This window comes from Protopterus annectens, chromosome 1.part2, assembly GCF_019279795.1.
Source record: "Protopterus annectens isolate FY-2018-M chromosome 1.part2, PAN1.0, whole genome shotgun sequence".
In the NCBI taxonomy this organism is placed as follows: Eukaryota; Metazoa; Chordata; order Ceratodontiformes; family Protopteridae; genus Protopterus; species Protopterus annectens.
The window spans coordinates 354,631,499-354,656,970 of NC_056727.1; the positions used below are offsets into that span (position 1 = coordinate 354,631,499).

Consider the following 25,472-nt stretch of genomic DNA (forward strand, 5'->3'; position numbering starts at 1 on the left):
CCCCCTCTTGCGCAGTATGACACTGCTACAGCCATGGCACCTGCCTCAGACCCCCTTCCCCTGCTGTCCCAGCAGGCGAGACAGATTCTGCACCCTCTGCTTTAAACTCTTAATCTTGCAGCCTGGCTCATTCCTTGAGCTCTCTTCCAACATTCCGCAGTAAGTAAGTGCTGGATTGCATTCTGGAGGCAAGGAGGCTTAGTACTAGAAAAATCCTATGCTGAAAAGTGGAAAAGATACTGTCCTGGAGCCAGGCTTAGGGGATGGGCACAACGGTGCCCAGCTTACCTCATATTCTAGAGTACTTAACAGAAATGCTCCACAAGGGCCTATCCTTCTCATCAATTAAAATTCATGCCTCTGCCATTTCAGCACATTATCATACTGAGCCACCCCTCTTCGCTCACTCCTTGCTAAAACAATTCCTTAGAGGGGCCAAAAATTTAAGACCCCCCAGGAGAGCTTCCACTCCAGCCTGGGACCTTAACTTTGTGTTGGAAAAGCTCACTCTTCCCCCCCCTTTGAACCAGCTGCTGCAGCAGAGTTGAAATTCCTTTCTTGGAAAACAGCCTTCCTTCTAGCCATCACTTCAGCAAGAAGAGTGTCTGAATTACAGGCTCTCATGGCAGTGGAAACCCTTCATTATCTTCCATGCGGACAGAACTTCCCTCAGGACTAATCCTTCTTTTATGCCCAAGGTGGTGTCTAGTGTGGCCCTAAATCAGTCCATTCTTTTGCCTACTTTTTTCCGTAATCCACAAAACAAAGGGGAACAAATATTGCACTCTCTGGACGTGCACAGACAACTTAGATTCTATTTGGACAGGACTAAGCCTCTCAGAAAATCTGAACAGCTGCTAGTTGGCTTTGCTGCAGGGGCAGAGGGGAAGGCCATTTCAAAGCAAACCATTTCCAAATGGATAGCCCATTGCATTCATTTCCACTACAAGCACCATGGAAAACCTACCCCACAGGGAATACATTCCACCAGGGCTTGCATCTACCTCTGCAGCATTTCTCAGAGGAGTCCCCACCAGGGACATCCTAGAAGCAGCGAGCTCTGTACATACCTTCACCAAGCATTACCACATGCCTATCTTTTCTAAATCCAGAGCTGGATTTGCCACTGCCGTCTTGCAGGGCTTAACAGCTGGTCCTAATGCTCTTTAACTTTCTACTCCCTTCCTTAGCTTTGGGAATCAACCCAAATGTAATGACTGCAACAGTGGCACACTAAGAACATAGTACAGTTGTGTACACTTACCATAAATATAGATGTTCGAGTGTATTCACTGTTGCAGTCCTGGTTACCCTCCCTCCAGCCCCCTGACTTCTCTTGGCTCTACCTTTCCTTCTTGTTGGTATATTTATTTTTTCTTGTGTATTTGCTTTTTAATGGGGGTGTACCATACCATATAATTGCTTCCTATTGTGGGGGCACCTGACATCTGGTGCAAGAAAAACTGATGTAATGGCGTCGGCTGCATATTTAATACCCCTGACGTCGGGGAAGAAGCGACAACATCCGATGCAGAAATCCGAAGACTCTGGTATTAAGTCTGGCTGAGGGCTTCTTGCAGGCAGATAACCCAAATGTAATGACTGCGACAGTGAATACACTCGGACATCTACATTTATGGTAAGTGTACACAACTGTATTTTTCCTTATCTGGAGGTCAGTGAAGATGCTGTGGTCTGCAGTTTGATTGACACCTGATGGAGTCTTAGTGCAGTGTAGAGCAACAGGACAGTGGCAGTTTGGTCTACCAAACATGATGTGTTGTGGCCAGATTTGGAGCATGCACCACACTGGACCAGTACTGCCGCCTTAATGTCAGCAAATGCATGTTTGGACACAGAGGACTAGGAATTATCATTACAAATCCTTGGAAAGTGGGAAGAACATCTTCCCTCGTGGCAGATTTTAAATAGTGATCTCTGCTGCTGGGTTCTCGCCCTTCAAAGAATGGCTTAGTCTGGGAGGATAAGACAAATTGTGACGAAAAAGACATTCTGTGCGAGATGTCAGTTAGAGAGCAACAGAGCAAAAAAAAAGTATTTTTGAAAAAAACAAAAAAAACAATGTGATGTCCAGCAGTACATTTTATGTTCAAAAATTTAGTGCCACACAATGCTATCTTAAATCCCTGACTCTCAGGACTTGCTATTTTAGGCATTACAGTAAGTTTTTATGACTGTGAGCCCTTAAACCCCCTGGTTTCATTACTAAGATGTCCTTAAAGGTTGTTTGCCACATAACTACACACCTATGAACCTAAATGAGAATTAGATTTCGTCATTCCTTCAGTTATTTATCGTTATTTTGCTACATATTACCTGATGTAGTCAGTTTCCATACTTTCATTATGGTGTTGGCTTACAGGTCATTACTGCAGCTCTTCTTGTCTGGAAGCACCACTACCCACCCACAGAAGTAATTGTTGTGGTGAAGTATTCTCGTGTGTAAAATTTTAAGTATATGCTCGCGTGTACTGTTTGCAGTTCTGAGCAATTTAACTTCTTGAAATGCATTTCCTTTGATAGATTTGTACGTATTTCATTCAAAATCACATTTGCTGTTTGAACATATTAATTTGTGTAAATGGTTGCAGATGCAGAACAGTAGTATGTTTATTACTGGTCTGAAGATTTTGGCTCACTTTAGAGGCTTTGTATTGCTTTATTAACTGGTGTCATAATTCTTGTCATTGTTTTTAGGAAGGATATTGTTTGTATAATAACAAAAAGGACTTTGACTGAATTGCTTGCAATTCAGGTAAATGCTGGTAGCCTGACCTCTAAGGTAGGGTAATGGAAGGAGAAAGCAAATAGAGTGGAACAGACAACCATAAAAGAAATTTATTTTTATTTTATTTATTTATTTATTATTTATTTTACATTTGTTGACCGGGCTAGTCTAACTGGATACATGTCCATTTTCAGTAGAGGCCCGGGGAGAAAAGCTCCAGGAAAACATACAAAATTAATAGAGGATTAACAGAAACAAATATAAACAGTAGTAATTGTTACATAAAAACATTAAAACCAAGAAAATTGATTAAAAATTTTTTTTTTTTTTTATTTAACAGAAGATGAACTACTCTTAGTAAATGTAGCATAATGAAAATCGTTTAAGGGTAGTATACTAAAGAAGGTATAATATACTTGTAAACATTGAATTTATATGCAAAACGTAGTATATAGAAGCATTATAGGAAGGTTGTAGTAGATGTAGGTTGAAAGTAAAGAAAAGTATCAGATGTTACTTTTTCTGTACTGCTGTCTTCATCCACACATGCAAAAGCAATGTATGTACGCAGGATCACAGAATGCACCTGCTAAGTGGTTACACTGTGGCAAAACTGGTGCTTTTGGTTATCCAGCACCATTATTTATTTATTTTTATTTAGTTAACATTTGTTAACCGGGAAAGTCCGACTTGGAACAAAGCCGATTTTCAGTGGAGGCCTAGGGAGAAATGCTCCAGATGCATGTCTTTGTAACATATTAATATTATAAAGTTATAGTACCAGTCCTAGATTAAGCTTCTTTTTGAAGGAAGTTAGAACCCATCTACCAGAATTATGAAAACCTGGGCAGTCAGATATGTAAATAAAATGTGTGCTTGTTCTGGGGAGCACTGAGACTCTGGAGTACAATGAAAGAATGCATCTTTGTGGTTCAAAATGTCAGAATAACTGGGGAGCTTCATTCAAAATTATGTGAACTTGTTACAAGCAAGCTTCATGATTTTGAGTAGACTGTTAGTAATGTAAGATTGTTTCTTTTGCTTTGCTGTTTAGGTGAGCGACCTTACTGCTGTGATCAGTGTGGTAAACAATTTACCCAGCTTAATGCTTTGCAACGGCATCATCGTATTCACACTGGAGAGAAGCCGTTTATGTGCAATGCATGTGGAAGAACATTTACAGACAAGTCAACACTCCGGCGTCACACTTCTGTAAGCTACTCTTCATTTGTTTCACACTAGCAGAAAGCCCAGATTTTCTATTTAAAGAAATGAAAATTATTTCTTGTTGTAAATGCACAGTTAATAGCCTTGAGTTTTTAATGCATCATTTATGCAGTTAATGTTTACTATGCTAGTTTGCGTAATGTGTGATTGATATGTTAGAATTTTATGAGATGCTAGTTGTAAGTTTCCTTGTTTACCCTCATATCACTTGAAAGTTCATAAACCTTGGTCATTCAACACAACCCTCTCCAACACTTAAATATAATAGCTTTTCAAATGTGGCTAAAAAGTGCAACTCTAATTTTATTAATTCTGTCTCTTCTTTACTCAGTAACACTAAGTGTAAAATACCCACAAAGCAATGGAGACCTCAGTACCCCCCATACTGTCTCTCTCGCCAACCAGTCTGTACAGCTACAGTCAAAAAGCTACTACTAAAACTAAAATCCACGTCCCTAGCACAAGACAACCTACTTGGTGAATATCTAAAATCTGCAGTAGGAGCCATAGCTTACCCATCTCAATTCTGATAATATACATTGATAGATTAATTTGTGTACCCCATTCATGGAAAAAAATGCTACATTGGTTCATAAGTAAGTACTAGGCTAGCTGCCCTTGACGGGCATTTTAAGCTTGGCCAGTTTCCCTGTTTGGTTAGAGATTGGCCTTACTAATCCCACGGTCGAAAATTCTATATTACCCCTAATGAGAATAACTGGGATCATACTGTATATAATTTGAGGGGATACATGCATAGGATAAAGCACTTAGGAGCTGCCTCTGTCCATTTGTAGTACAGGGGACAGTCTGGGGTAAATTTTCTGTTTCCTATCCATAAGTCTAAGTTGCGCTTGTATATGGACAGGGGTGAACTTTGTTTTATGTGAATAAAGGAGTCTGTTCAGAGCACTGGTGTCCTCTGCGAGATATTGCCTATCCCTCCAAACTTTTATGTTGATGTTGCATTAAAGAGTTATATCCCTAAACAGAGTACTTCTGATGCCATTTGACTTGCTGATGTGTAGTAGATCTCTCAGTAATGGGTCAGAGGATGCCATGTATGCCAGACACGAGTCACCTCTTAGCTGTCAGTAGGATACCAAGTTTAGTGAAAGGGCTTTGCATCAGTCCATATAAGACATGTTTAGGCTTTTTACGTTTTAGTAAATTATCTCTGTGGCCATTCCAGTTGTTGCATGTGTTTGAACAGGTACATGCTAATTCGGGCTTTATATTCAATTATTCTAACTGCATTGCTAGATGTAGTCACAGTCCCTTTGTTTATAAGCTGTGCAATATAGAAGGATTTTCTTAGAACATTGGACACATGTTGTTCAAAAGTTAGGCTGCTGTCCACATAAGTTGTCAAATCTGAACAACTGGGTCGACTCTTAGCGGTGTTTTGTTACTGTGGTAGTTCCCTAGGATAGATTACTTCCTAAAGGATAGAATAATGCATTTTTTTTGGCATTTAGTTTCATTCCATTATTTTGGAACCAGTTCTCTATTTGGGACAAACCTTCCTGCAGGATGGCAAAGTCAGTTGGGAATTCAGTGACTGCTCCTAGCCTGCAGTCATCTGCAAACTTGGTGTGCCAAAGCCCTTTGGTGTTTGCTTTTACTTCAGAAAAGTAGACGCCAAGCAGGAGAGGTCTCTGCACAACCCTGGGGACTCCTCTTATGCTTTGGTCTCTTTGTGGAGGCACCTTCTCCTAATTTGATTTTCTGCATCCTATCTGTGAGCCAGTTGATAATCTAGAGGGTGACATGGGGGTTTATTCTCAGTTTATTTAGCTTTTCTGTTATGCCTAAGTGGGGAGTTGTCAAAAGATTTGGCCAGGGCGAGGCATGTGGTGTGTACCGTTTTGCCTTCATCCATTGCTTTGGTGACCTTTTAAAAAATAAAATCCACCAGATTGAGTTAACATGCCCTGTCCTTGACAAATCCAAACTGAGATGGGTTAGTCTTTCCATGGCTTTGCATATGAGGCTGGTCAGATTTATGAGTCTGTAATTGCCTGAGTCTGTGGAAGGTCCTCCCTTATGTAGGGAATGGCTGTAGCTGTTCTCCATTCGCTTGGTTACAAAACCTGTATGTAGGCTGAGATTGAACAGTGTTAAGGGTGAGACTAAATCATGATCTGATGTTGTCAATCTTCATTTATCCTTGATGTATGGGACCCTGTTCCGGCTCTCAGAACCAGCTCAACCATTGCGACAGCTTGTGAGAACCAAAAACTCTCGAGCTTAGTCCCTATCCAGAATGCCCCTCCCTAGATTGCCTCAGATCTCGTTTGCCACTCTTCTACTTAAGATGTGTCATCCAAACTGCCTTTGAGCTAAGTGTAATGTCATTATTTTTTATTATTTAAACCTTTTTTTCTACCCAGTTAACTTTCTTCTTCTGTTTGTATTACACTTCGGTGTTCTTGCCTTCCATTGTTAATAGTTTTTCCTGTTTCACCAAAGGAAAAATCTGACTACAGTGTATGAGTGTACTTGTTTACCTTTTTACTTTGTGGTATATGTTCTACCATCATTGGTAGCACTATCCCTTTTGTCCCTATCTCTTAGTAGTTCTGGCCTACCATTGTTGGTAGCCCGTTTTGTCCCCTCTTTCACTTTCTTCTCCTTCTTTCTAGGTTGTGTGAGTATATTCTGCCATTGATTTTTTTTTAACCAGTCAAGATGGCAGATAAAAGTAAAGGAAGAACTGGCTTTAAACAATGTTGTGGTTGTGGAAGAAAAATGACAATTTCTGATGGGTATTCCTGTTGTGTTTACTGCTTGGGCCTGGCATATGTACAAGAGGATTGTGCTATTTGTCAAGTTTTTAGCCACCAGGTCTTCATAGAAAGAAAGAACAAAACGATCTTGAAAGGTCTGATTAAGATATTGTTTGAGGCTTTGTTCAGTCAGCCTAGGATTTCAAAATCAGATCTTCACCATCTTCTTCCTCTAAGGTTGAACATGAAGAAAAGAGGAGTCTCCTGGTGCTGGTGTCCCCTCGGCCCTGGCACACAGGAGACCTAACTCTTTGGTTCCGACACACTCTGCGGAACCAGTTATCAGCCAAAAAAATCTATGGAACCCACTTCATCGGTACCAACTGTAGTGATCTGCACCTCAGTTCTCAGTGCCAATCACCACAGCACTTCCCCTTCCTCAGCGCTGGTCCCTTCTGTTTTTGGAACCGGTTCCTTCCACAGTGCTGTCATCAGCTTTGGAAACCGGATTAATTTTGGTTCCCAGAACTAAATATTCCCCCTTAATAGTTCCTTTTGTGGGACACCTTCCCAAGCTCCTTTTTAGAGAGGTCGGAGTCTCCATCAACATTTTTTTGTCCATTCCTTTGGGAGTCTGATGGAAGTAGACATCGTGAGGTTGGTGGATCAGCTCCTCGTGGCTAGGGGGTTTCAATCTCTTCCCAGGTTTCATTCCCTTCTGAAGATGGAACTTTCCCTCCAAGGACTCCACCAGACATTCCGCCTATAACCTCCACTAAGGTGTTGTAGACCACAACTCCGATTTTCCTGGTTTTGGCTGTTCTGGTGCCAACAGGTCTTATGCCTTCAGCTCCAGTGTCTGCCCTGAGTTCCTCGGCTCCTTCGGAAGAGATGAACTGCTGGGGTCATAGCTCCACTGCCAAGTTTGTGGCTCTGCCTTGGATTCAACCTTGATGGCAGTCTCCTCGGAGCAGGGTGGGACCACGGTTCTGAGGTTGTCCTTCCCAATTCTGGGCTCCCATCCCTCTTCGGGGGGGGGTGCGGCTTCCAGGTCATGGAGAGGGCCTTGGCGTCTGCAGGTTCTCAGCCAGTTCCTTCACAATCTGAGCATTTTTTCCCAGGATTCCATCTTGTCCACAGCTTCCACCAATCTCCACAGGTGGACAGTGAACATCGAAGCTGCAGGTCACCCTGTACAGGGCCTTACCTCTTCCAAGTCCTCCACAGAATTTCCCACTGAGGAGGTGCCCCAGAAGAGGACGTGTAAGAGGAAACACCATCTGTCACAGAGGACACTGACTTTGATGACTGGGAGGGTTCCCCCCACTCACCCCAGAAGATGTCTCCTTTGAGACTTTCTTGAAATATTAAAGCAGAGGGGTGGCTGGAAGCCCAAATACCCTTCCTCAGAGGAGTCTGTGTACCTGCAAGCTTTTGGTGCTTACCCATCTACCTCTTGGGTGACCCCATGTGCTATCTCATTAAGTTGATCACACAGAGGGCATGGAAGGCCTCTGACTCTGTAGAACCAATCCCAAGGAGACCAGACAAGATCCTTTCATAGCCAGAGGACCATCAGTTTTGGGCCATGGTGGTTGCGGCTGCCCCGAAGAAAGAACTTGCTGAAGAGTGTTCCACCGTTCATTCCCCTAACCGAGAGTCCAGGGAGATGGACAGGTTTGGGAAGTGGGTGTATGCTTCTCTGACCTTTGCCTTATGGTTGTTGAACTTCATGGCACACTTCATGAGACTTCAGAGGGATCTGATTAAGGAGCTTCTCCGATACCCTTGCAAGAGCTGTGTCTGAAGAGGTACAGGGCAAAGTAGCCTCCCAGCTTGCCATGCTGGAATCTATTTATAACTCATCCATATGGCTTACTGCGTATGCAGCTGAAGAGACGACTAGGGCAGGGGGTTCTAGCGTAGTTATAAGGAGGCATGCCTGGATGCACTTGCGTGAATTTGCAGAGCCATTTAATTAGTCGTTCATCAATGCTTTGTTTGACGGATCTTCCCATTTTGGCCCCAAAGTCAGTGATACCTTGGCAGGAGTGAAAAGGATGGAAAGACCCTGTCTGCCATGGACGTACGTTCATCTGCTCCCCAACGCTCCTATTCCAGGAACCAGAGGAGCAGAAAGATGTGGTTCAAGAAAACCTAAGGACCTTTCCAGGACACACGTGGCAGTGACTCCCCTTGGGGCAGAGGGGAGTGCTATAATGGAAGACGCCGACCTTGCGGCAGAGGTGGGCACAAAATCAGGGTTCCAGAGATTCATTCTCAGGGAAACGCTACCAGTGCTCCTGAAGGGAGGCCCGATTGCTTGCCTGTGGAGGCAGTCAAGGGAAGACTATCCTTGCACTCACTAGCTTGGCAACAAATAACCACAGATACTTGGGTGTTAAAGATCATTGCCAGAGGATACTACATTCCCTTCATTCTCACTCCAAAAACAGGAAGAAAATCCCTGATGTTCCACCCAATCAGAGGGATCAGACAGCTCTGGGAATTCAAAAGCTGCTAGAAAAAATAGTCATCCAAGAAGTCCCACCAGACCAGATAGGATCCAGATTCTACTCAAGGTTCTATATGGTGCAAAAAAGATGGGACTGGAGACCAATTTTGGATCTCAGCCTTTTGAACAAGTTTGTTCAGAAGATAAAATTTCAGATTGTCACAGTTCTGTCTATTCTCCCCTTCTTAGGGAAAGACATTTGGATGTGCTCTGTAGATCTCCAGGATGCATATTACCACATAAAAATGGACAAGCACTCCAGGAGGTTCCTCTGCTTCCAGCTGGAAGCTAATCACTGTCAGTTCAGTGCTCTGCCCTTTCGTCTCACCACAGCCCCCTGGGTGTTCACCAAGTGTATGGCAGCAGTAGCAGCTCACTTAAGACTGTACGGAGTCCAGGTGTTTCCATATTTAGATGACTGGCTCATTACCGCTCCCACCAGGCATCCACTAGAACAGAAAGAGATTTTATTCTACATACTTGTACTCGTCTAGGTATAACAGTGAATCATATCAAATCCCAACCAAGTCAAGCTCAACATTTGGAGTTTATAGGAGCCTGGCTGAATACAACCTCTTGCATAGCCTCCTTTCCTCTTCATAGATTGCAGAAGATGAGTTCCCAGATAGACGTTGTTCTCTCCAATGACAACATACTTGCTCTATTAGTTCTACAGGCTCTAGGATCCATGGCAGCGGCCATCACACTGGTTCCGCTAGCAAGATTTCACATGAGAATTCTGCAGTGGCTTCTAGCCTCTCAGTGGTTAATCCTCACTCACCCCTTGACACATCTCATCTGAATCATCAACCGCTGCAAAAAGGGACTTATCCTGGTGGATGAAATCAGAGGAAATTCCTTTAGGACAACCATTTGTTTCACCCCAACCTTAAGCCATTGTGACCACAGACGCCTCCCTGATGGGGTGGGGGGCATTATCTGGGCAGAACAGTCCAAGACACTTGGTCCCCGATGGCCAATCTGCATATCAGGGTTCTGAAATTGAGGGCAGTGCCCTTAGCGGTGTAAACCCTCCAAGCTGCCCTCCCTCTAGGAATGATTGCAGTTCAATCAGACACCATGTCAGTAGTCTGGTACATCAACAGACAGGGCAGAACCAAGTCCTATCCCCAATGTCAAGAATCTGATAACGCACATACCGGGCAGCTAGAGTGTGATAGCGAACAAGCTGAGTAGATGCATCCTCCTGCCTCACAAGTGGTCTCAATTCCAGAGTGGCGAAGGAGATTTTTCATCTCTGCTGTGACCTGTTTGCATCACCCCTGAACAAGTGCAGCAGCTACTTTGTCCTAATCCCTCCCTCGGGGGGAGTCCCTGAGAGACACTGTCCTTCATGATTGGTCCTCAGGACTACTGTATGCCTTTTCCCCCCTCGTTTCAATAATACCTATGTTCTTGAAGAAAGCCATACGATTGAAGTGCAAGGTGATTCTCATTGCTCCATTCTGGATTCACCAAGTTTGGTTCCCCTTTCTTTGTCCTCAACTACTTCAACGTCCATGGACTCTGGACCCAGATCCAGACCTCCTGTCCAATCAACAGGGACTAGTTCACCCCAGTCTAAAAAATCTCAAGCTTACAGCTTGGTTACTCCAGTTCCATTGATTGCCAGGCAAAATAACTTATCCACTCCAGTTCAAAAACTTATTTTGGCTTCCCATACGCCTTCCACTAGGAAGCTCTACCACAGTAAGTGGAAAAGGTTCTCTATTTGGGCACATGATAATGGTATTCATCCCTTTTTGGCACCAGTCGAATAGGTTTTAGAATTTTTGGCTATGCTAATTGAACAGGGAGCTTCTGCTTCTACCATCAAATTTCATCTTGCTGCTATTTCTAACTTCCATGACAGCTTTGAAGAGCATTTGAGCATTTATTAATCTCACATAGGCTGCGTAAAGTTTTTCTGAAAGGAACCTTGATGTTAAAACCACCTTATAGAGACCCTCTCATCCCCTGGGATCTTACTATGGCGGCTACTTGTGGCTTGAAGTTTCTTTCATGGAAGACCATTTTGTTGGTAGCAGTTGTGTCTGCCAGAAGAATTCCAGAGATGCGTGCATTATCTTCAGACCCTTCTTAGATTTTTCATAAGGGCAGTATGTTATCAAGAACCAACCCATCTTTTCTTCCAAAAGTGTTATCCAAAACTAACATTAATCAAGCTGTTGATTTACCAGTCTTTTTCCCTAATTTTTCTAACAAGGGAGAATATTTTGTAGACTTACTAGATGTTCACAGACAGTTGCGTTTTTATCTCAGCAGAACTAAAGACTTCAGAAAGTTGACCAGTTATTTGTTTCCTTTCAGGTCCATCCAAGGGTAAACCAGTTTCAAAGGTCACTTTATCGAAGTGGTTAAGGGAATGCATAAGCTTTATCTGCAAGAAAAACCTCCAATTACCATCCCCAGTGAGAGTGCATTCTACAAGGGCAATACCCACATCTGTTGTTTTCCACTCAAAGGCTTCCATGGGTGAAATATGTGCAGCAGCAACCTGGCCTGCTCCACATACCTTTATCACTCATTACAAAAGTGGACCTGGTTTCCAAGGGAAGAGCATCGTTTGGTTCTATGGTGCTCAGGAATATCCTTCCATAAGGCCTTTTGAGGTACAAGATAGCTGAGAACTCTGTCCCATACGTCAAGGATAAATGAAGATTGACAACATCAGTTAAAGAAGTTATGTACTTACCATAATGTTCCATTTGTGTTGTTGATTATCATTTATCTTTGACACCCTGCCCTCCTCCAGATTCCCAGAGGGAACGGACTGTAGTCCTGGTTATCTGTTATTTCATGTATGACCTTGGACATAGCCTGTTCAGTTTTTGTAGGACTACTTTTCCTTGTCTTCCTTTATAGCTCCAAACTCGATCTGAGGTTTTTGGTTATCATGAGCTGATGTAATGAAACCACGTCCCATATGTCAAGGATAAATGAAGACTGACAACACAGATGGAACATTATGGTAAGTACATAATTTCTTTTTTATGTTATTTAAGATGCATCCAGGGATATTGTCAGGACCCACCAATGCTGATAGCACTTTTAGGACTTGGGCTTGTATGATGGCTGGAGGCAAGACAGGAATATCTTGAGGGACAAGTGGGAGTGGGGGAGTCTAGGTAAATTTATTGGCCAGTAGGTTTGATATATCTTCCACTTCAGTTTAGACAGTGTTGTTCACAATCAGCTCAGTGCATTCCTCTTGTACTTTTGAGATTATGAAAATAACTGAAAAATGCCTTGTGATTTTCTTTGGCATGGGTAGCTATTTCATCCTCAAACTTGGCTTTGGTGGATTTTGTTAAGCCCCTGAGTTGTTTATTTTAGTGACCAGGGCTGTAACATTCTGGGGATTACTCTTATTTTTGGTCAAAATTTTCCTTTTATAAAGCTTGTTGATGTTGTGTTTCCACCAGGTGGGCTTGTTTCTGGGGTTTGCATTGCACTTGTCCCAATGGGGATTACTCTTATTTTTGGTCAAAATTTTCCTTTTATAAAGCTTGTTGATGTTGTGTTTCCACCAGGTGGGCTTGTTTCTGGGGTTTGCATTGCACTTGTCCCAATGGGATACCGCTGCATCTATGCAGCTGTTACATGCTAATGTAGTGTGATAGTGTAGGTTTGTGCATGTTTGGTTTAGTTAACTGAATTTGTTGCAGATTTGAAGCTTGCCATTGTATCACTTAGGAGTAGGTTACTTATCTTGAATAAATTTCTAAAGGTACCTTGGGTGGAAGGAATCTCTGGATTTCAGTTTTATTTTGAAGGATACTGCTTTGTGGTCAGATCAGACAAGTGATGATACACAAGGGATGGTGCAAGATGCTTCCATATTAGTATGGACAAAATCCAAGATTTTATTCCCCTTTGTGGGTACTTTGTCTAATTGTTCCAGGACATTTCTATTGACAAAGTCCAGGAATCTCTGTGCTTGTGGAGTAATGGTTTTGTAGGTTTCCCAGTGTGTAGTTGGATAGTTTAGATGATCTAGGAAAATGGTTTGGTATTTAATACTGAATGATTCTACTTCCTGTAGATAGGTATTGTTGTATTTTTGCGTCCTAGAGGCTGTTCTCTAGCTAGCTAATATATGGTATGGAACCTTTCTGATCGTTAGTTGGACGTGAAGCAGCTCTAGTGCATTATGCCACTGCACCTGCCTTGATGTGAGTTTCTTCTGAATGTAGAGTGAGACACCTACACCATTTTCCCCCATACACAGTAGTTGGTCTAAATGTACGGAAGACATTATAGTCCTGCACAGCAGAAGTGATCCCTGCTGTTTTAAACCATGTCTCTCTCACTACACAGATGTCAGTGCCCTCCAGTGTGAGAACTGCTTGTAGGGAGTAGAGTTTCTTGTTTAGGCTCCTAGCTTTCATCAGTAACAACTTCATATTTCCGCTTGCTTGTTTATGTTGGTAAGTTTATCAGGTTGGCATTGCCTAAAACAAGGCATTATGGGGGTGTGGACAGTGTCCTTGTCAATAGTCGAAACCCAAGAGGGGATAAACCCAAGAGGGGATAAATGCAGGCCATTCCTGGTGAAGCAAGATGGTCTGTCGATCATATCCTCCCATGCTGACAAATATTGGACCCCCTTTGAATGACACCAAAAACTAAACCAATTATCGAAGTCTGTTATTTTTTGCTCATATTGCAGCATCATCCTTGGAGAGGGTAGAATACTGCTGAATGCTAGGCTCATGCCTGCCTTGGACACACAGTCTAAGAGCTCTACAATGTGTCTTCATATAATCCAGGAAGGTACGCCTCAAGCCATTGCCAGCTGGCAGTCATACTGATACTTGTTCATGGACTTGAGTGCATGCATGATGTGATGGATCCTAGCACTAGACAAGCAACTAACTGTCACTCTTTCCTTGCTTAGTCTGGTAAGAGACGCACACATCTGTAGTGGAGTCCCCTATAGCAAGAAAGTTTAGTTGGGTCGATGCCTGCCTTACAGACTCCGCACCTGTGACTTTAGGACCCTTTGTGTTATGTGAAGAGGTAGGCTTAACTTGCTGAGTGTGGTTTATTCCTGTGTTGAATTTTGAAGGTCTTTGAGGTTTAGGCAAGCTAATACTTTAGAACCTCAGTATATGACAGATTATGTGTATTGTGATGGCCTTGAAGAGGTGTCATGTGTGATGTACTGCTGACAATTTTTGTGTCTGAGTTTACTGTGTGAGATTTCTGCCTCTAAGGACATTTTATATATATATATATATATATATATATATATATATATATATATATATATGTACATCTTTCGCACACTGTGCTATGCTGTACAAGTAATAAATGGTAGTCAGACAGCATGAGACAATTGTACTGTCTTAAAATACCCATCTCGGTCAGGCTGGCTACAGAAGTTGTGGGGAACTGCTGGTCTGTGATACCGACAGGAATGGCTCTGGCAGCGGTGGTAACTATAACTGCTTGGAGTTCGGTTTTAGGATAATGTTTGTGATATATCCCCCTCCCCCCTCCACAAAAGTGGTCATTCTGCTGAGCTCACCAACTATTGGCCTATTGCCATTATCTCCCCTTTGTCAAAAATACTTAGTGTGCTTAGAACCAAACTCTACACACACGCACAAAATGCACACATCTCCCTCTCACAGCATAGTTTCTACTGCCACCACCCTCCTAAGCTTTACCAGTTCTGTTAACGCAAAAAAAAATGAAGGTGACCATGTAGCTGCTCTCTTTCTTGATCCCTGTAACGCATTTGACACAGAATCACACTCTGTACTCTTACAAAAAACTCTCTAATCTAGAGACTCCAGGCAATGAAATAGCTCACTGACATCTCATCTGTTTTTCCTTTAGCTGTTGGGAGTCCCGCAGAGATCCATACTAAGGCCCATCCTTTATAGCATCTTTGTTAATTAACTTACCCTGACAACCAAGAATGCCACTGTAGTACAGTACACACATGACTCATCCATCATCTGCACAGCAAAAAAAACTTCACTCTACAAAAGCTGTCCCAGGAATTATTCCCTTCTGTAGAAAACTGGTCGACTTCCTCCCAGCTGTTACTCAACCCCAGTAAATCCAAACTAGCTCTCTTCACTACCATACACCTTGCGGCAAAGTCCTCCTTCACGGTTACCTCCTGTAATAACACCAAAATAGAACTCATCACCCACACCAAATTATTAGGAGTTCATATAGACCAGGACTTAAAATTTGTTGTCCACATACAGTGAAACAATATCTCCAGAAATTAAGTAGTCTCTGTTGAGTAATAACTTTTCTATCCAGAAATGCTAGACTTCATATTGCAGCTACCCTCCTTTTGCCTACACTACTGCATGTTCCACCTTTACTTACAAACGTCCATCTAACTCAGCTCAAAAAGCTTGAAGTGCTAAAACAAGATTGCTAAATTTGCAGCCAGCCTTCCCCATAGATCTCATCATTGCTTGGCACCTAAAGATATCCAATGGCTTGTATTACCCTACCAGCTCATTTCAACTCCCTATTATCCACAATCATATGCACAAACCTAATGACTCTCTGTCACAAGCTAACCTCATACAACTTCATTCAGAATTTTGGGCTCTCCTGACAAAGCCCTACTACTTATGTAGAAACCTAACAACTCTGCTGGCTGTTCCCCTGTAATCTCATGTAGTGTCAAAAAACCTGGAATCCCATTCCCCTGTCATTAAGACAAGAGTCCTCACTGAAGTCCTTTAACCTACAGCTAAAATCATACCTATTCAACTCCTGGCCGTGGCAGCTGTGTAATCTATCTCTTCTCTCCTCTCCAGCTATTACTCTGCTCAGTTATAATATACATCACTCCTGCTGTAAGACGTAAAGCATTAGTAGAAACCTGCAAGTACAACTGACAGCATGCTTTTTCAATTATGTAATGCTAAATTCCATACTAGAATAACTGCTCTCCAATATCTTCATTTAATGTTGTGTCAGAGTCTATTGTTATGTTACTTTGGAGCTGTTCTCTTCGGGCCTGTGCTGAAAATGGGTCCTGTGCCCAGTCAGACTGTCATGTTAAATGAAAGCAGTACATAAATAACATTTATATGCTAGATGGCATCTTAGTACAAGCTTAAATAAAATTTTGTATGCTAGATGACATCTTAGTACAAGCTTAACAAAATTCAAATAAACAGATTAAATTGGGAAGCAAAATGAACGATAGTTCTCATTGCATGACTATTTCCATATGCTCTTCTGTGTAGATATTCATACTGACTTATTTTTCCTTATTTCTGTCTTTACTTAGTCTGTATTCCCTTTTTCTGGGATGCAGCACTTCCTGGCTCTGTACAACTGTTGTCCTGGCTTCCATATGTGTGCAAACCCCAGATCCCTTGATGTAATCCTTTGTACAGTGAGCTCCCTGACTCCTGAGAAGTCTACTTTGAACATAATTTTTTTGTAATCCCCAGGGAGTGGGGTATCCACTGGGGGTGTTGCATGAGTGCATAGAACGAGGAGCCATCATCCTTAAGTCTGTACTTTAAAGACTGACTAGTGCAGTGTTGTTAGAGGCATTGCTACTGTCCCCCTGTAATCATAAGTGGATGACCTGTGAGTTTCCTGGTCTCCATCAGAGAGCACATAAAGATTGGACCTTTTCTACCCCCCCCCCAAGATTGGAGATCTAGCTGCTTCTTTCTGTCCCTCCATTCAGCCCTTCTGATGACTCCATTCCCAAACTTGGTTCACTAGCAGCACAGACAGACTGTGTGCCATTGAACCAACATTATATATCTTAAAGTTCCATCTGGCAAACATTGGAATTGTTTACAGGATGACCAAAGCAGGTTGCCAGAGAACATTTATGACTCTACATTTTCTAGATTTCAGTAGAAATGGTTGACATACCTGCACTTGAGATTCACCAAGTTAGACATCCTTGAAGCAAGATCTAGAGTGGTGGTCTAGACAGTAATTTGTTCAGAAAGCAGATGGGAACCCTCTCAGAGAAGAGGTGATGGTTGATGACATTTACAATGGCTTGATCTGTCCATTCTTAGTGGAGCTCTAAGGAAAGTGATAAAGTGAGATGCAGTAAAGTTATGGACTTTTCAGAAATGCAACTTTAAATCTGTGTAAGGTGGAACAGTGCACTTGGAAAATAAATGACTTTTGGAAGAGAGGACATTGGAAACAAGAGGACACAAAACAAATGATTATGAGTAAACAGTTCATAATGTAGCAAAATCTGTACATACTTTTAGAAGTTATTGGTGAGGTCATATGGGGATCTGAAGAAGTGACCAAGAAAGGGGAATATCCCCTTAATGTTGAAAGTTAAGGCCTTAGCCGGTGTATTTTGTACAGTTTTATAGCCCTCTTTGTTTCAAAAAAATGCACAGCAGAACTGTCTGAGAGGGCTACAGATAAAGCATTCCAGACTTTTGTTTTGTATGCCTTTGAGAAATTGAGAGAGAAGTAATTAAAAAGTCAACATCAGATGACAAAGTTAAAGCGGTACAATATAGCATGTATAACAGAGAAAAAGAACCAAAGATAGTTACATGGAACATTGTAGTGGAAATAAAAGGCTGATAATTCCCAATTGGTGGAACTTAAGGAACTCCTAGTGGCATGCATTATTTGCTTACACATTCTGAACTTCAGCACAATATTCAATACTTGCATATTATCGCAACCACATTCCATACAACTCAGTAGCTCATATTCTATTTCCCAGCGCTAGCAGAAGATATCGGTTTATGTATGTGTTTTAAGTATAATGAATTTCAATATCTGTAGTATAAATGTATTTATCCAAAGTGATTTTATTTCGGGATGATCAGACCGTCACATACTTCTTGCGCAGGGTAATATTGTTACGACACATTTCTCACCTTTTTTGTTAAAAGAATTCCAGACAAAGCCAAAAACAAAGGACAAATGCCTAAAACCGGAGATAGATTTGTAAATACTGGCCTTATAAACTTAGTTGCTCGAATAACATGCTTGCATTACCATAATTATTTGAAGAGCATACATGTAACAGACAAACATAATACAAAAACAAGACTTTGTGCACAATTGTTGACACTTGACAGGTATGTTTAGGATAACGGCTTTCACCGGCAAGTGGATTAAGTGGCAATTTCCCATTCCAAACACATGATCCACTTTGTTAATTTCGTTACACATTTCCCTTACGTTTTCATAAATGAGGATGCAGTTCTCTGTACAGAAACATAACACTGTGCCTAACTGATGTCATGGAGTTAAAAACTTGTTTTAAATAGCTCCCATCCATGAATGAGTAAAAGTCGTTGGGGTCTTACAACAGGCAGGGCTGCATTACTGCCGGACACACTACTCTCAAGAAAAAAAATATATATCTATATATGTGTATACATATATATATATATATATATATATATATATATATATATATATATATATATATATATATATATATATATATATATATTTATTTCAGGAATAAAAGTTTATAAAGGTTTCTAAAGGAAAAGTAAAGAAGAGTGTAATGAATCACATTTCAGAAAATAACATTAATACATTTGTCAGCATGTGAAGGGCATGTGAATATATGAAGAGTGACTTGTAGAAATCTGGTTGCGATGATATGCAAGTACCCAATATTCTTTTTTTCTTGCATTTGTTCTGAATTATTCTTAGAAAATACCTCTGCTTACCTGATGTGGTAGGTGAGGATTTCTGCCTCATTAATGAAACGGGAATGAACCTGTTTAGCATTGTAAGATGTTAACTTAAAAGTAGAATGCGAAGAGGGTTAGGGCTGCTGTCACTGTTCAACTCTGCTCGGGTTAATCCTCTGCAAAGGTAAAGAAACTATACTAGTTTTCATCCATCTCAACTGCTTAGAACAGACATTTTGGACAAAGCCAAAAATAATGGAGATGTGGGGGCAAAGGCGCAAAATCATGGACAAATTGTAAATATTGCTCTTAGAAAGTTGAAGAGTATGAAGTCTGAAACTGAATTGTTTGGCATTTATTGACTATAGTCCTCAGTGATTTGCCAGAAAGCCACACGTTTTATGAGGGACAGACCAAATATATGAGGCAAAAATCTGGACATTCTGTAAAATTCTGACAGCTGAGAGGTATTCCTAGTTAGGGAAAAAATAAATGTGAATGGGGATCCTGCTTGAAATTTTAATCACTGTTCACTTGTCTTTGCCAGTGAATAGTAAGCTAGTAAACATTTAGGCATGGCAAGAAAGCAGAGTGGTAGCTGCAGTCAGCTGCAAGCAGTGGTCAGGGAAGGCTCTAAAGTTAAAAAATGTGTATATAGGCTGAAGACCGGAAGCTTAACTGGAGTGTAGATAGAGTTCAAGTAAATAATCAGGGCTCTGGCATTTCAGGAAGAAGAGAAAATAGGTGGAGTTGAAGAAGATTGGCAGCATCTCAAAACTGCATAATGGAAGACTATAGAACAGATACGTGGCCAAACCAGGTACAAAAATAAGGTACATAAGGAAAAGTGGTGATAGAATGCAGAATCATCATCATCCGCTTTTGCCCATTTACATGGGGTCGGGGTATCGTATTAACTGTCGCCAGCTCTCTCGATTCAGTGCCACTCTCCTGCCTTCTTCAACACTCATGCCCGACTGTCGCAGATCTTCTTTCACACAATCCATCCACCTCTTTGCTGAATGCCCTCGCTTCCTCTTATCTGCTTCCTGTCTGTCTCAAATCTCCCTCAACAGATTGTCTTCTGCTTTTCTACACATGTGCCCATACCATCGTAATCTGTTTTCTTTGATCGTTTCTGCAATTGGAGCTACTTTGGCTTCTGCTCTTATGTCCTCATTTATTCGCCTGTCCCGCAGTGTGCATCCTACCACCTTTCTCAGGCACTTCATTTCCATCACCTCTAGCTTCTTCAACTGTTCTGCCTTTACTGCCCAGGTTTCTGTGCCATACAGTAGTACTGGTCGCACCACTGTCTTGTACACCTTACTTTTCAGCTTCTTTGGCATTCTTCTGTCATGTACTACACCTGATACTCTATGCCATTTGGCTGCAGCCCCTCTGATTCTAGCTTTGACCTCTTCATTCAGACTACCCTACTCCTCAACCACCCCTCCCAGATACATGAAGCTGTTTACCTGTTCCACTATCTTCCCATCTATCTCTATTCTCAGCTTCTTCTGATTTCCCCAATCTGCTGCCATTTACCACTGTTTTATCTGTGCTTAGTTTCATCCCATGTGCCTTCAGATTTGCATTCCATTCTCCTATCCTTTGCTGAAGTTCTAGATCAAAGTCTGCCTGTACTGCCACATCGTCTGCATACAGCAGCTTTGTTGCTCTGACCCCTCCAACCTGTTTGCTGATGTAGTCCATTACCAGTATGAACAGCAGTGAGCTCAGAGCTGAACCCTGGTGTACACCCACTCCCACTGGGAACCCCTCAGTGAGGCCAAACACTGTTCGTACTTGAGTCACTGGGTCCTTGTACATAGCCTGTACTAATTCTACCAATGTTTCTGGAACTTCAAACTGCCGCAGTACTGCCCAGATCGGCTTTCTTGGGACCTTGTCATATGCTTTCTCCAAGTCTAGGAAAGCCCAGTTTGACTCTCTCCTCTTCTCTAGTTTCTTCTCAAGTATCTGTCTCAATGCAAACATCGGGTCAATTGTGCTGCATCCTGATCTGAATCCGAACTGTTCATCTCCCATCTTACATTCTGCTATTCTGCGTATCCGTTTATCAATCACCCTCTCCAGAACTTTCATGCAATGTGGTAGGAGTTTGATGCCTCTGTACTGTCCACAGTTGTGGATGTCCCCTTTGTTCTTGTACACTGGCACGAGTATGCTTATTCTCCAGTCATCTGGAATACACCTTTCTCTCCACACTGCAATTAGTACCCCTCAGGAGCCATTTGTCCCCTAGCTCACCCCAGCATCTTTATCATATCTGCTGTGACCTCATCTGAGCCTGCTGCTTTCCCTGACTTCATTTTCCTTAGTGCTGCTCTTACTTCTTCTAAGCTGGGCTCCTCTTCTACTCTCATTGTAGGCTGTTTCTGGGGCAGTACTGCTTCTGTGGGGGTTTTCTTCATTCAGAAGCTGCTGGAAATACTCCTTCCATCTGTCTTTGATGTCCTGTGGGCTGGTAAGCAGGTTGTTGCTGGAATCCCTTATGAAGGGTGTCTGACTACCTTCTTTATCTTTCTGCCTTTGCCTTGCAACCTGGTATAGTTTCTTTGTGCCCCTTACTGAGTCACTTTTCAGAAGTTGGTACAGTGTCTCTGATGCCCTATTCTTTGCTATTGCAACTTCTTTCTTAGTTTCTTTGTTAGCCAACCAGTAGTCCTTCCTAGCTTGGTCAGTCTTTTCAATCTCCCACTTCTTCCTACATTCCTTCTTTCTTTTGATTACTTCCTGCACTTCTGCATTCCACCACCAGCTTTCCTTATGTACCTTATTTCCATACCTGGCTCGGCCACATATCTTTTCTGTAGTCCTAACACATGCTGTTTTTAGGAGCTGCCACTCTTCTTCAACTCCACCTATTTCCTCCTCTTCTTGGGGTGCTAGAGCCCTGAGTAATTCCTTGAACTGCTGTACTTTCTCTCCAGTCAACTTCCAGGTCTTCAGCCTGGTCTCTGTTGACCTTAGAGCCTTCTCTGACCACTGCTTGCAGCTGATTGTGACGACTACTGGTTTATGCTGTGAACCGACTGTTTCACTGGGGATGACTTTGCAGTCATGGATTCTGCCCCAGTGCCTTTTCCTTACTAGGAGAAAGTCTACCTGAGTTGCATGTTGGCTACTCTTGTATGTGATCTTGTGACTCTCTCTCTTTCTGAACCATGTGTTGGCTACTATCAAGCCATTTGCCAGACAGAAGTCTAGAATGGCTTCTCCTTCTTTATTCCTATTGTTCCACCCATGTGGACCCAGGTAGTCCTCATATCCTGTTCTGTCTGTCCCGATATGTGCATTTAAGTCACCCATTATCAACACCAATTCATGTTGTCCTGCTTTATCTAGTAGGTCCTACAACCGCTGTCTGAATGCACTCTTTTTCTCACTATCACAACCCTGCTGTGGGGCATAGGCTGAGATTATGAATACTGCCCTATCATTACACTGGAGTCTGATTGCCATGAGTCTCATTAATTCTGATGATATCCCTCACTGACTTCTGAAGCCTCTGTCTCACCACAATTCCTACACCATTTCTAGCCTGTCCACCACCTGAGTAGTAGAGTCTGGATCCCAAGCCAAGTGGCTTTGTTGCACTGCCCTTCCATCTCATCTCTTGGATACATAGGATGTCCAGCCTCCTCCGTATCATCATGTCATCCACTTCTAAGCTGCGTCATGTCAGTGAACCTACATTAAGCGTAGCAATTCTCAGTTCATGTTTGGCAGGTTGGTTGGTTTTATGTCCAGCTTTCACTAGAATGCAGAAGTCCAGTAAGTTATTAAAAGAAAAGAGTGCAGGAAAAAGTGGGAGACAAAAAAGGTAGAACAGGCTAAGAAGGAATACCGATTGACTAACAGCAGTTGTAATAGCAGAGAACAAGGTATTGGAGACATTCTTCTAACTTCTGTAACATGAGGTAGCAAATGGCATAAAGAAACTAAATGGAGGGAGTACTTCTAGCAGCTTCTATGTAATAAAAACATGCAAAAACTGTACAGCCCCAAACATAGTCTACAATGAAAGGAGGAGGAGACCACCCAAGAAGAAGATATAGATAAGGAAAATTAAGTCAGGGAAAGCAGCAGGCTCAAATTAGGTTATTTCAGGAATGACCAAGATGTAGAGTGAGTTAGGGGAGAAATAGCCCCTGAAGGTACTCATAGCAGTATGGAGAGAAAGGCACATCTCAAATGATTGAAGGAGTTTTAGTGCCAATGTACAAGAAAAGGGGACATTCACAACTGTCAACAGAATAAAGGTATCAAACTCCTGCCACACTGCATAAAAGTGCTGGAGAGGGTAATTGATAAATATGCATTGTAGTAGAATGTGAAATGGAGGATGAACAGTTCAGATTTAAAGATGAAGCAGTGAAGTAGTAGAGAAGAAGCTAGAGATGAGGAAAGAGTCCATCTGGGTATTTCTTGACTTGATGAAAGCATATGGCATGGTCTCACAAAAGATGATTTTGGCAGTTCTGTGATGGTCCAAGGCCAAGTACAAAGACTCATTAAGACAAGTAGTGTTCAGACTCAGACGGATTCAGCCCACTTCTCTTCATACTCTTGATAGACTACATTAGCAAACTGGTCAGAGGGGGACAGGTCAACAAAACTACTGTATGTAGAAGAAGTGGCTTTGCAAGCCAACCCTGAACAGGAACTTCAGCAAATGATAGGGGGGAATGTAATACAAAACAGAAGATGCGCAGGCTGAAACTGAGTACAGGCAAGACAGTCATGGCAGCAAATAAAGGAAATTAGAAGTTGAAAACTGAGATAGGGATGAAGGTTGTGGAATAGGTTAACGGCTTCATGTATCTTGGAGGGTTAGTTGAGAAGGGGGGTCTGAATGAGGGAGGTCAAATGTAGAATCAGAAAGGCTGCAGCCAACTGGTGCAGAGTATCAGGGGTAGTGTGTGATAGAGCAATGCTAAAAAAGCTGAAAAATAGTGTACAAAACTGTCGTGGCATTGAATACAAAGCAGTTGAGGAAGCTAAAGGTGATGGAGATGAAGTTCCTTTGGCAGGTGTAGGAAGCACAGTATGGGACAGACACAGAAATGATGATACCAGAGCTGAAATCAAAGTAGCTCAAGTTGCAGAGAAGATTAAGGAGAGCCCATTATGGTGTTTAAGGTACATCTGCAGGAAAGGAGAAAGCAATTTAATGAAGATGATTTAAGAGAGAGAGAGGAAGAAAAGGAAGAAATGAGGACATCCAGCAAATGGATGGCTTGCGTGAGAGCGGATTTTTGACAGTCAGGCATGACTGATGTAGAAGGTATGAGAAGTGGCAGTAGTTGACATGACACCCTCACCCTGTGTAGAATATGGGGAGGGGAATGATGATGATGATGATAATAATGATGAGCCAGTCTAATGGGAGGAGTACAATGAGTTAGGGAATTGCAAATCAGAAAGTTTAATATCAGTGTTGGAGAGATGAATGGAAACTGTCTTGAAAGAGTGATTGTCTGCTAAGTGCTAAGAATAACGCCAAAAGCAGTTTCCATGATTTCAGGACTGCTGTTTCTTGTGGGAATTGCTCTGCAAAACTTTTTTTTTTCCTGTTAGTAGTGATTTGTTTTCTGCAGAACTGACTTTGCAGGATCAATAACTACTGGCATCAAACCACCTACAATACCCTTTTGTTTTGTTCTTCCTCTGGCATTGTGGTAGGGGCTTACCCTGGTATGACCCTTTGACAGGCAGGTCCCCTCTCTCAAGTCAGAAAGGCCTGACAGGTTTAAGGACTAGGGACTTTGAGATATCTTTTATCTAGGAGAGGAGAGGGTGTGTAGGGCTCCTATATACTCCACCCATTTGCATGATTTGAAGGTTGCACCCCCTCAGCCTTTTTTTTTGGTCTGCTGGGATATGTTAGTGTATGTGGGGATACATTAGCATGTTTGCAAGATGAGCGCCCTGCGTTATCTGCCAGCATGGTAATGTTTAACAAAGCATGCACACACACTTATGCATGCATGCACATACACACATGCATGTTACTGGCTACAGCAATTTCACTTTACTCACAACAGAAATCAGGAAATGTCATCATGTACACCCCTAGCATTTTTCTCCTTCCCTTATAGATGAAGAAGTAAGCATAATCTTGTCATTTCTGTCTCCCCCATTGTCTGGCAATCACCTTAACCCTGTAGCCTGGGTCATAGAGCTTCAACTGTTTATACCATAAAATTGATAGAGCAAAACTCAGCTTGTTGGAATTGATAGGTTGACATGGGCACTAGCTTCTCATTTGGTAGTTGTCTTGGAGAAGGACATTAGGAGAAATTTTTGACTTGTTGCCGCATGAGGTTACAGAATATGAAGAGCAGTGTGGTGTAGCATGTAAATTGCCTTGTATAATCAAGATGTTGGTTTTCAGTTAGTGACAGAAATTGGGAGAAAGGATTTTTCTATCAAGAATGGAAGTAAAGCAGTATTTCATAAAACTAGCTATCCAAGGCCTTGTCTTTCTAGCATGAGTTAGATAGACCATACACATTATGCACACTTGCAGATGATGGCTTTCAGAAAAGCTGTAAGTG

General features: G+C 42.1%; 1 protein-coding gene across 2 annotated transcripts in view; it reads left to right on the top strand.

The window, feature by feature from the left end:
- GZF1 (GDNF inducible zinc finger protein 1) overlaps window positions 1-25,472 on the top strand; it is a 325,881-nt gene that overhangs the window by 208,596 nt on the left and 91,813 nt on the right. For both annotated transcript variants that reach the window (XM_044056372.1, XM_044056363.1), the window contains one exon: window positions 3,804-3,961. In XM_044056372.1, coding sequence (XP_043912307.1) covers window positions 3,804-3,961 — 158 coding nt within the window. The remainder of the gene's footprint in view (window positions 1-3,803; window positions 3,962-25,472) is intronic.